Below are 12,915 nucleotides of genomic sequence, written 5' to 3'. Positions count from 1 at the left end.
TCGTGAGCAATGACCCTGGTTTCTACCGTGTTCCTAAAGGGAGGAGGGTCTCTCTCAGCCCACTGGGCTAGTCACGTGGATCACGTGCAGGAGGAAGCCAGAGCCTGCAGGTAAATCCTGCGCACACCAACTCCAAGGCACACAGGCAACCGATAAATGATTTCCGAACGGATGAACTGATTCAGGGCAGAGCCTCTAGGATGCCAGGTAGAATCGCTAGCTCCTTCCCACCAGAGGGTAGCCCCACACTTCTTTGGGACCAGACAGACACAAGTCAGCTAGAGATTTCAGAGCTGGAGGGCCCAAACTCTTTTTAAAAACAAACAGGCAAACAAAAAACAATAGAATCCTTTACTTAAACGCATTATGAGAAACCCAATATACAAAATAGATATATAAGAGAACAGACTGGTGGCTGCCAGAAGCAGGGGGTAGGAATAGCGGGGCGGGCGACACGGGTGAAGGGGGTCAAAAGGTACAAACTTCCAATTATAATATAAGTCATGGGATGTAATGTACAGCGTGGTAACTACAGTTAATAATACTGTATGGTATATTTGCAAGCTGTTAAGGGAGTAAATCTTAAAAGTTCTTGTCGTAAGAAAAAAAAATTTTAACTGTATGTGGTGATAGATGTTAACCACACTTACTGTGGTGATCGTTTTGTAATACAGACATATGTTGAATCATTATGTTGTACACCTGAAATTAATATAATGTTATGTGTCAATTATTTCTTAAAAAACCCAAACCCAGATATACTAGAACAGCTGAAGAGAGGTGGGAGCGCAGAAGCCCCTCCCCGTGGGGCTCCCCCTCCTCGTCCTCTCTGCCTCCGCAGTGATCTCAGAGACACCTCTATGCAGGCCCTAGGGGCTCCCAGACCTTGTAGGGAAACCACAGATGCAGTCCTGCCTTCATCCTATATAATGAAGAACCCAAACCCCAGTCAAAGTGGCTCCTGGTCTCACAGCTCATCACTGGTCGAATCCAGACAAGGAGTCTCTCCCAACTGCCAGTCTGGCTTGTTGGACAGTCAGAGAACAGCTTGAAGGTGCGTAGAAATCACTTGGGAGCTTGTTAAAATGACTGCACAGAATGGGGCCTAAGAGCTTGCATCCAGCAGCCACGCTCTCAGATGATGCTGAACCGAGGACTACATGTTGAAGAGCCTCACAGGAAATCCGCAGGCATCAGGCAGTAGGAGGTGGGTTTTTCTTCTCTTTCAGGAGAAGTTCACTGGTCTCAGCACAGAGGTTCCAGGTGTAGTTGGTTTATGATGAGGCAGGTAGGGTACTGTGCTGCTTTCGGCATCTTCCTGTTTCAGATTCACAGCTTTGTGGTCTGCTGGTCAACTTGTGCCACAGAAGGCATTTGGGTCAAGGAGGTCCCGGGGCTTTTTATGGAGGAAAGAGAGCCCTCCAAGGCCCAGTTAGGGCATCTATCAATACTTACACAGGAACTGGCTATGGCGGGATCTAAAAGAGAGCTGAGGTGAACGTGCCATTACGTCAGGTAAAGGCTGCCTTTACTGAACCTGGCAGTGACACTGATACAGCACTTTACGGTCGACAAAGCACTTTACCATACATAAAACACAAGTTTCCTACTATTACAATATCCATTTTACAGATGAAGGCTCTTGAGGGATCAGAGAAGTTAGCTGGCTTGTGTCTGTCACAAAGCTAGTAAATGGCAAAACTCACAACTTAAACCCAAGTCTTTGGACACCAAGAAATAGTTCTTCCTCCATTCCAAGCGTCTCCATATGACGAGGTATCGAGACTATCTTATTGGACTATACTCACTTGCGATGGGCTGGGTGGATCCATCCCTGAACTCTGACTCCCTTCCTTTCAGTTCCTAAGCACAACCTGAAACTGAGGTTAAAGGAGAGTGGATGGTTTCTCCTCTCTGATAACCTCAGAGGGCACTGGCCTTCTGACTTGATAAATACTGGAGTGTCCAAATCATCGGACACGTAAATCCTTCCTGGGGCAATCGACTGAGAGCACAACTCTCTGCAGCTCTACAGCCACCCCAGGCGCCCCTTCTAGACAAGGTCAGCTCATCGACGAAGCGTCCACTGGTGCTGTCCAACTCTTTCAAACACATTTCTCACAGCCAAAATAAAAGTAAACACAAGCTCATACTGGGAAGAATTAAACAGTACTATTTCCTTCCAAAGTGCTCGATATTTTGATAGCAGACTGCAGGGAGGAGCCAGCGGGTGAAGTCTGTGCCTAGTTTGTACACCAGAAGAGGGGTGCTGGGATTCCTGGAGGGTTTTGTCAGGTGCCAACTAAAACAAATGTCTCAGAGCTTGACCAGAAGATGGTCAGGCATGGCAAGTAAAAGCAAAATTGGAATTAATCCATGTAGCTACCCCTCGGCAGTTTAGGTTTGTATTTGTCGTGCTATGCAAGAATCGTCACCATTCTGAAAGCCTTAAAATACACACTTGGTTTGCATTTTCTCACTATCTTTATTCTTACTGCATTTAGCTCAAGGCTCACTGCTGAGTCTACACCCCAGGTTAAAGGACACTTCTTTCTTTTGTTTTAATTTAGGATAGGGTCAACTCTCCATTCCTTGGGAGGAATGAGGCTTTGGCAGAGCTTGGTAATAGAAATTGACTGGAAGAGCCTTTCTAAAATTAGACTAATATAAGGAAAATGTGTTGTAATTAGGGGAAAGGGCACCTTTAAAAAAATTTAAAAACCCATTGTTTTTGAGCAACTGTGATTTATTAGGTGATTTCACATGTTGTTTTTTCAAACTTCACAAAGTTCCACACAGGAGTGGGATGAGGGGAACTATACTGTTAGATATAGGTAATTATCAAGTTGCCTGCTTTTGTTTTTGGTGGTGGATTTACAGGCGCTTATTACATTATTACAAAGAACTAAATGAATAAATAAATAAAAGTGGGACATGCATGGACCAACGCTGTATAAATCAAGAATTATGGCAAACTCAATTCTGTGCCTAAGGGGTCAAAAAAGAAAGAGAAACCTCACATGCTATAGTTACACCATTTTACCCATGGGGTTGAGAGAGGTCAAGTGACATGGTCCAAATCACACAGCTTCTAGTAGGCAGAGCCAGGGTTTGAATTCAGGTCTGTCTGGCCCCCAGTTCATTTCTCTTTTCACAATTCCATGCTAAGATAATAAATATCAACGCCTCAGACAGTAAAAACTAGATTCCTGGAGTCCAGGACACACTCTCTCCCACCTCCCTACTATATACCTAGAGGCAAGTGTGCTGATGACACAGTACCACGTGGCCACACCCGCCAGCATCTGCTAATGTATTTTAGGGGCATATTTCCCCATTTATCTGAATATCAGGTTAGTACAGGTGCTCACCGCTTGGCCTGCATCCCAGGTCTGTGAGGCACACCTTTCCTCTTCATGAGTTTCTCCATGGCATTAGAGTGGATTATTGGACGGACAGGATGTCGTTTGTAGGTCCCAGGATACTTCTTCTCCACTGCTTGTTCACGCCTGAAGAATGAAAGAAAAAGCCACGTCTCAGTCACCACAGAAAAGATGGGTAGAATGTTTTCACAGGTTAACTCCACCCACAGATTCCAGCCACACTTAACAGACACAGGCTATGTGAACAGCAAGGCTGCTCTTCAGGTTAAAAAAGAAAAAAAATTTCAAACTAATCTGACTTCATTTTATTTCTTCAGGTCACAGATGGACTTGGACGCCCCAACATGCCTCACGAGACACAAAGCAATGGTTGAAGTCCTGCTTATTTTCAGTAGCTGCTATTTTAGTCAGGACTCCAGGGTTTCTCACCATCCTCAGGAATACCTTGAACCACTTGCGGCCGTTGCCTACTTCCCCAGGGGGCATCAAGCTCCCATGCATCCACACCAAGCTCTTCTTGAAATGAGGACCCCTTCCTTGAGACATCTGTCAGGTTGAAGTTACAAAAGCCTGTGAAGCGCACGGTCCCCTAGAACCAGCTCTGTGGCAGCTCCACTCAACTCTAAGCCTCACTGGAGTAGGGACCTGTGCCCAGCACATCCCCTAAGAAATGCTGGGTGGATAAATAAAAGAGCTGCCAGTCTGAGTAGCAGCAACCTAGAAGAGTAGTACATTTTGGCCGATTAACAGACCCAAATCAATCAGGACAGACGGTGGTCTGGATACATACTTGATGAGCTCCTTCTCCCGCATTTCCAGCTGCAGCATGATGGCACTCAATTCCATATATAAATTATTAGCCCGCTCAAGCTTTCTCTCGTAGTGCTCACGAATATCCAAAGCATGCCTATCAAAGAAAACACAGGAGCGGCGAAAATGATGAATGTGAGGGAGAACGAAGGTCAGCTCTAAGGAAATAAGAACAGGATGGTTTATCTCAAAAGCATCTGCCCAAGGGCCCTCTATATTTAAGACTCCCTTGTCGGATGCAAAGACTCAGACAAGATGGAGTGGGAGATGGGAAATCCAAGTTTTCCACTTAGTTGATTGTTAAGGGTCCTATCCAGCCACACAGAATAGCCAGGAGGGCCACAGATAAAACCGGAATGCAATTTACATAAAATTTACAGCCTCTGTCTATGCAGTATTGGCAATATCTTAATAAGAATACAGTATAGGGCTTCCTAGGTGGCGCAGTGGTTAAGAATCCGCCTGCCAATGCAGAGGTCATGGGTTCGATCCCAGCTCCAGGAAGATCCCACATGCCACGGAGCAACTAAGCCCGTGTGCCAAAAAAAAAAAAAAAAAAAAGAATACAGTATAATATATGTTAGGGGAAAGATGCGGTTAAAGCTGACACCACAATCACTCATCACTCATTTATACTTATCCATAGTCTAATGGCTAGACCACTAGATTAGATCCTGTCTAATCTAATGCTTATCTGCAAACATGTATTCTATCCCTTAATTGATTATAAGCATCTTGAGGCCAGTGACTACCTCTTATCAATTTTGTACCTTTCATGTTACCTAGGACAATGGCTGAATAAACAAACAGCATTGCTCCAGGAATCTTTGTGCAGAGATATAATAAAGTAAGATAACAGAGGTTGGGGGGGGAGATGATAAGAAAGTGACATAAAGGAGGACCAACTTTTAGGGCAACTTTTAGAGAATAACCATTACCAACAGAAGTGAAAGGTGTGTAGAAAATGAAATGATTCACAACAAGGGTTCCTGCTAATATCTGAAGACCTAGGAATGAGAAGAGGTGAAGTAGGAGAGATCGACTGACCTGAGCTCTTCTCTGCGCCTTCGAATCAGTTCTTCATCTAATCGGTGGATACAAGTTCCTTCACTCTTGATCTTCTCAAAGTGTTTTTTCACTTCTTCTCTCCATTCAGCCTAGGCGAGGACAAATTAGATTTTGTTAATAGTCCAGGAGTTTTAATCTCTGATATAACCATAGGATAATGTATAAGACTCTCCCCCCCCGTATGCTTCTACTAAAGAACCTTACAGAATAGATGTTCAAAAAATACTATTTGATAGCAAAATATCTCATGCTTTGCACACCCGACCCCACTCCTCACCCCATTTTCTGTATTTAGTCCAATACTCAATGCTGCCTTTTCCAATTTTCTTTCAGTGTTACCCACAAGAAACATCACAGCTGGCATGCTAGCCATCATCTCTGGAACAAAAGAGCTCAATTTTAAGTCAGGATGGTGGCTGAGAAAGCCTGGCTAGAAAGAACAACTCTGATAACCATACAGTACAAGCATGTGTCGATGACAATACGACCACCTTTACATTTGGACCAGAATTCCTCCTGGGCTTTGTTTACAAAAATATCTTGAGAGAAAATATTTGGAGTAGAAGGTCCAAGGGGCATGAACAGCAGGAGATGGGGATAAAAATATGGGGAATTATACAGGAATTTGGGGGTTAGGGAAAGAAAAGAGAGAAGGAGGAGAAAGAGCGTGGCCAAACAATTCAGTAGTCTCACAAAAATTTTAGGAAAGGGATGGATATCTAATGTGTGATTTAAGTTGTTCAAAATGTAAGCCTTTCTGATTTCCTAAACCTTTAGCAAAGTCTTTGACATTCACCTTGACTTTGGATGAGTGTTTTTATTTTTTTTTTTTTGTTTTATTTTATTTTTTAAATCAAGGAAAGGTGCTGAACTTCATGCTTGGGTCAATGACAAGAAAAAGATAAAGGAACAACCAAAAGATGGCAAGGACGGTGGGCCAAGCAAACAGCCAAAGTGTCCATGAAATTATAAATCTCCCAGGAATTCACAGAAGTATTAAAAAGGGCACTAGACTTTCCACAGGGCATGGAATTTCAGACCAATTTTATCTAAACTTTAGGAGGTAGGAAAATCTCTGCAGGAATACAGTCTACAGACCATTTCTAGAAAAGCAGCTAAAGGAGATGCTTCCTCAAATTATGTATACACTATCACCCCAAGAAGCTAATGAGATTATCTAAAATAATTTCTAGTGGAGGCTAGCTATGTAACTGTTTCTAATTGTATCATCCTCTTCTAGAGCTATTCTATTACTTCTAGGTTTATGTTAAAAATGCTCTCTCTAGATCATGGAAGAGGTTATGCTTAAGTAATTGTGAAATTACAGAAGTTTCTCCTCAAATTTGCTGTTTCTCATTTATTTTTATAAAGGAAATCATACTGCAGTTATTTAGAAAGTGGTCATCCTACTTACCTGTTTAATATGTTAGATCTTCATATATACATGTGTGTGTATATACCATTGACTGACTGACCATTGGGAAGAGATTTCTGTTACTCAGTTGACTTTTGGGCACCAAACCTGACAAACAATATCATCAAAGAGCCAAGATCTAGAATGTGCTGTCCACTGTTTGGTAACAGTCTTTGACTGTATCTAAGCAGTAAATGCAGGTTTGGTTGAGCCCCAGGTAATACTGTTCTCTCAGCCATCAGATCAAAGTCATGAAGTAGGAAGAATATTTGAGCTTTATGAGGCCAAAGATGAATAATCAGAAGTTGTTGGACCTAAAAAGGGTAAGGGAGAGGGCCAAATGTGGCCTTAAAGCATCCTCTTTTATGAAAAACATGTCAGTAGATCCTAGTCCAACACTTAAAGAAGGGACCAGGAAAAGGAATACCCCCCTCTGGTGGTGAGGAATCATATATCATAGATCACATTTTTTAAATTCTAGAGGAAATAAACTTTCTGACATCTAGATTATGGGACTATGAAACTTAAAAAGAGAACCTTCTCTAGGTTGAAACTTATTAAGAAAGCAGAAACTTCCCAAAAGAAGTTCCCTCTGTGGGAAAACGCCAGGTAATAATTGATAATGTGCTTTCCTCAAAGTCACTGTGTTATATATAGGTAGATGTTAATTTTGGAGTTCCATTACATATACTTAGAATCTTTATGTAATAGAGTTCCAATCTGCATTTAATCTGAAATTTAGACATGTTTGGGCATATCTAAGAAATGGAGGTGGGCAGGCTGAAGCCAATTTGCACAGAGATTAAGAAGTCTCTGAAAGAAAACATGAGGGAAGGAGGAGTCCTGTGTGATCTTGACCTATAACAAAGCCATCAACATAGGAGTAGAGAGGCATTTTCCATTTAGTTCACTAAAATACCTGTAAAACTTTGGGCCATAACCAGCACTATTCTGAGACTTTTAACAAAATGTAACTCAACAGGGAAAGGAACAGTTCATTGCATAAACAGAACAATGTGCAACTTTGGAATCTGGAGAAGTCCAGAACTTCAGTAACTGCAAAAAATAGCAACTCCTGGCGGGTGACGGTAGTGCCTTAAGGATACGGCAGCCTCCGATGGATGCCATCTGGGGACTACAGTCTTTCAGCAGAAAACAGTACTAACCAACAAAGTAACACCCAGCAGGTGCCAGGGGGAAGACTGCTGTTCCAGCCAGAGTCACTGGAAGGTAGGGCAGACATTAATATGAGGCTATTTGAGATCCCCACTCTTTACTGGGGATTACCCCAAAATGCACGTGGGGTGGAGGGAGGGAGTAGGGAGTGCTTCACAAGGTACTTAAGTCCTGTGTAAGCAGGTAAGGGAAAAACACAGTGAAATTTGGGTTACTGTCATGAATGGAATCCTCTTTATATCCCAGATGAGGCCTGGGAAAGGCTGTAACATTTGCAAGGTTTTGTCTTCTCCAGTCTTTCAGTTATTCCATCCATAGACTGAAGCTCTTGTACCCCAATCTTGCTTCTTTTCTCTCTCAAAATATAAGTGTCAAAATGAAGCTGAATTAATACAGCAATGGATAAGTAAAATAGGGTATATCCATGCAATAGAATATTATTCAGTCTAAAAAGGAATGAAGTTGTGACACATGCTACAACATAGATGAACCTCAAAACCTGCTAGATGAAACAAACCAGACACAAAAAGACAACTATTGTATGATTCTACTTCCATGAAATATCTAGAATAGGCAAATTCATAGAGACAGAAAGAACAGAGGTTACCAGGGCTATGGGGAGGATAGCATGGAAAGTTATCGCTTAATGAGGTACTGAGAAATTTTGAAAGTAGATAATGGTGACAGCTTTATAACATTGTGAATGTAACTTATGCAACTGAATTGTACATTTAAAAATGGTTAAAATGGCAAATTTTATACATATTTTACCGCAATTTTTATAAAGTAAAAAAAGAAGTTGAGTCAGCTTCAGCCTAGCTTCAGGAATAGAGAAGCAGGATGTTGAGGGGCTAAGGAGTGGGAAATCATAGATTCTGAGTCAGAAAAGCCTTAGAGATCGTCACGTCCAACTCTCGACTGGCACATGAGTCCTCTTTACTGCTTCCCCAAGTAGATGCCTAAGCACCTACTTGCTCAGGATGAAATTACTCTTAAGGTAAAACAGTCTATCCCTATAATGAGCTATTTGTCTCTGTAACTCCCAGCCCCTGAATTTCTGGGTGGTCATGGTGGCACTCAAAAGGAAACTAGAATGGTACAAAGACAGAGGGTTGGGGAAGAGCTCAGAAGCAAGGCACACGACGCACCTAGCAGCTGGGATCTGGGACCAGGCTAACATGTTTTCTAAAGACACATATCAAATGTAATTGAATACCAGGAGCAATAATTGCCTACTTGGAGAAATGGGTTACTGTCTAGGAATGAAGCAATCGCTTTGGCAGAATCTAATATTGTACTGAAATTGGTTGCTTTGTTCGTCTGTTCTATGTGTGCCGCTTCTTTATACATGTGCTGTTGATGAGAAACAGATGAAGCATCTTCTCTCAGGAAGGAGTCGGCTGGGCTCTAGGCGGCACGTTTGACTGACAGTTCTGGGGGAAGGGGGCAACCCGCAACTAACAACCACTGCCTGATGACGGATGAGGAGAGGATTTCGTTAGCAGGCAGGAGGGGAGGCCTCAGGTGCAAGAGTGCTATCGAAAAGCAGAACTTTATGCCACAAAACTAGTTCTTGCCCACTGGGGGAGGATAAAGTAAAAACACAATTAATAGGCGCTCCCTAGCTGCCATCTTCTCCATCTCCAGAGTTCATCAGAAAAAGTGCCCAGACTGTAACACCTCAAAGGAGGCTTAATTTTCATAGCTTTGTAGGAGGTGAATAATAATATCTTACAATCAAACAGTTCTTTACAGTTTACAATGCACTTGCATGTTTATTATGTTATTTGATTGTCACCAAAACTCCGCAAGGAAGGGAAGACATGGTTATCCTCATTGTTTAGATGAGTAAGCTGAGGTTTAGGGAAATCAGGTGACTTATCCAAGGTCACAGGACAGGGGTTTAGGCTCAGAATCTGTTACTTTTCCTAGTACCTCCCTCGTGAGTTCATAAATATTGGGCTGGCCAAAAAGTTCATGCAGGTTTTTCCGTAAGATGGGTTTCCGTTTGGGAAAAACCTGAACAAACTTTTTGGTCAACTCAATACTTTATTATCATTAGCCAGAGATAGTCTGAATTTCAGACCCAGGGACAAATCAGCTTGTAAATACCTGAAAAATTCTAGGAACTAGCAAGGGTGTTTTGAACTATTTAAGGAGAGGTAAAATTTTATGCTGGGAGAAAAATGTGGTAGAATTTATGAATACTAAAAGATGTCCAATGTACTGTTCTTCCCTTCTATTCCTTCTCCTCCCCTTCCTCTCCTTTTCATATTGTTGCTCTAAGAGAACCTTCTCTGAGTTTAGTCTTAATGCTGCATAGATTAATAAAAATGAATTTACACAACTGAAGATACCGACTGTGGGAACTTAGTTGAACTACACAGTGTTACACATGTGGAGGGTATTCAGAAACTGGCACTGGCTTCAGAAGTGATATTCTGGGAGCACACAAGTAAAATCTGTTTAGAGTCTGATGTTTTCCAAGTGTGTACAGTTATACTCTCAATGGTTGTGACTCAGTACTCCCACCAAAAACTGCTTTTCAAAATTGTGGTACGTATAGATTTCTTGTAAAGGAAGCAATGCTGTGATTGCAACCATATCCTAAAGTCTGAAGAATTTCCTAGAAAGTACTCACTATTATTCTCTTTCCTTTCACAAAAGGACTTAAGTTTTTTTCTTAGAAGAAAATATTTGAAATATTTCTAATCCAGTAAGCAATACCTACATGTATTTGTATAGACAGCTAACAGTTTTAACAGTTCTAAGGGAATTTACCTGAATGCATATCAAAGAACATAGGAAGTGTCACGAAGTTATCCTCTTATTTTCTCTAAAATCAAACACTTTACTTACATAATAATTCCCAGAAACACTAAAAAACTATAAGGGCAAGCCAGACTATTCAAAGACACGGTGTGGGGAGAGCTAAGTTTGTGGGTTGTAAAGTGTTAGAACTTTAGGCAATAGAGGAAAAGTCTCTGAGTTATTATTCTTTAGAAACCACAAAAACCCCTATTCCTTAATTAAGATATTCCCCAATACCTGATGGGTGGAGTACCTGTTTATCAGACATTCCAGAGAAGCAGGTACTCCAAGCCTCTGGTTGTGGCAGGTAATAAAGCATATTGGAGGAGGTGTTTAACTCCCAGGGATGACACCCCTCCCAGTCCAGTTTGCTTTCAGCACATGCTTTCCTGGTAAGTAAACTCATCACCCATTGGAGTTGGGGGCTATTAGGAGTAGATTGAGACATTAATTGGTAATAAAATGTCTTCTCGGCGAATGAATCTTTGAAATGATACTGGAAGTCAATGCAGAGATGGAATTCATCTTGCAAAAATTCATTTTAGAAAGTGAGAAGAAATTTCTTCTCATATAGAGAAAATTTCTTCTATATTTCTTCTGTATGTAATACTATAGCTAAAATTCTATAAGCATAAAGCTATAATTTAAGATCATCATGTTTGTTTCAAAAGCCTTAGTGTCATCCCATTTTCCTCCTTTTGCTACTGCATGGGTCTGGTAGCGGAAAGTAAGGACCTCATGTGTATTGATCCCTTACAACTCCCTATCCATATTGATAGTGGTTAGACCACTGATCCTTATGCCATTTACAGCATTTTTATGTAATGGTCACAAATTTATCAGTATTGCACCCATGCCTCACAATGTGTGATGGCAGATTCTCTTCTCAAGAGGTGAAGCCTATTTCTCAACCTGGATTAGCTTGTCACTCACGTTGGCCAATGAGACATCAGCAGCCACAATGCACACACAGGCTAGAAAATCTCCTGTGTGCTGGGGCTTGCTCTCTTGCTGCATTTGTTACCCTGAGAAGACCATGTGAACAAGCCCAAGTTAGACTGCTGAATGATAAGAGGCCACGTGGGGAAGAACCGAGGTGCTCTAGCTCAGCAGTCCCCAACCTTTTTGGCACCAGTGACCATTTTCGTGGAAGACAATTTTTCCAAGGACAGGGGGTGGGGCATGGTTTTGGGATGATTCAAGCACACTACATTTATTGTGTACTTTATTTCTATTATTATTACATCAGCTCCACCTCAGATCATCAGGCATTAGATCCCACGGGCTGGGGACCCCAGAATCGCCAGACTTGTGAATGAAGCAATCTGGAACCAGCCAGCCTCCCAGTCAACCTGGCAACTGACTGCAGTCACGTGAGTGAGCCCAGTCAAAGCCAGCTGCAGAACTGCCCAGCACAAATTACAAACCCACAGAATCATGAGCTAAATAACTTATTGTTTTAAGACATACATTTTGGGACAGTAACGCAATAAAGGCTAACAAATACATTAAATTATATTTTACTTGATGCTACTAGGTGACACACCTCAAAGTTAGAGAAAAAGTTCTCTCTGGGCCTAATTCCATCATGGGCTCTCTCTGGGATTTAACTTTGCTCCTCTGTACTTTAGCTTTTCTAACTTTAAGGAAAGCAATACTTTCATGAAGGTCAGCAGTAATTCTAATTCAAATGTATGTACATACAGTTTTCATATCCTCTTTTCTCTCCAACTTCACAGAACCCACAATAAAGATGATATTTTAATACATACTATTTTCAAATAAGAGAATAATATATGTTAAGTGCTTAAAAAACTCCAAAATGTCGTGTGAGGTATCATCATTATTGTTTCACAATGAGTAGTTATATAATTGTTATAAGAATCAGAATACCCTCTTCTAAGAGTTACTCCTTCTCACTGAGTCCCCTGTCTGTTTAGCAGCACCTGGAAGAGTTTCCAGACTTACCTGAGACTTGAAGTAAGTTTCCTGCGGGGTGGCAAGTACATCTGCAGATGCGATGTCTAAATGCATGAGTGTCTGCCGAAAAGAAGGTCGGTTGCGAGGTTTACTTTGCCTAAAAGTTAAAAAAAAAAAAATAGCTTGTGCATTTCAAAAGTTGTGTCCAGGAGGATAAAGATTTTATTCCACTTTATAAAAAACATTTTTGACTCCACATGTGGCTATGTCTCAGGCAGTTTTAATGTACTGAAGAGTAAAAGGAAACTGAACTATGAGATACCTCTAATGATG

General features: G+C 41.5%; 1 protein-coding gene across 4 annotated transcripts in view; it reads right to left on the bottom strand.

Moving 5' to 3' along the window:
- MAP3K13 (mitogen-activated protein kinase kinase kinase 13) overlaps window positions 1-12,915 on the bottom strand; it is a 171,391-nt gene that overhangs the window by 11,453 nt on the left and 147,023 nt on the right. For all 4 annotated transcript variants that reach the window (XM_057738620.1, XM_057738623.1, XM_057738624.1 and 1 more), the window contains 4 exons: window positions 12,631-12,739; window positions 5,241-5,350; window positions 4,174-4,290; window positions 3,372-3,509 (listed from right to left, as the gene is read on the bottom strand). In XM_057738620.1, coding sequence (XP_057594603.1) covers window positions 3,372-3,509; window positions 4,174-4,290; window positions 5,241-5,350; window positions 12,631-12,739 — 474 coding nt within the window. The remainder of the gene's footprint in view (window positions 1-3,371; window positions 3,510-4,173; window positions 4,291-5,240; window positions 5,351-12,630; window positions 12,740-12,915) is intronic.

The sequence above is a fragment of the Hippopotamus amphibius genome, chromosome 6 (genome assembly GCF_030028045.1).
Source record: "Hippopotamus amphibius kiboko isolate mHipAmp2 chromosome 6, mHipAmp2.hap2, whole genome shotgun sequence".
Lineage (NCBI taxonomy): Eukaryota > Metazoa > Chordata > Mammalia > Artiodactyla > Hippopotamidae > Hippopotamus > Hippopotamus amphibius.
Note: the sequence above shows the minus strand (reverse complement) of the source record. Positions and strands in the feature narration are given on the sequence as shown.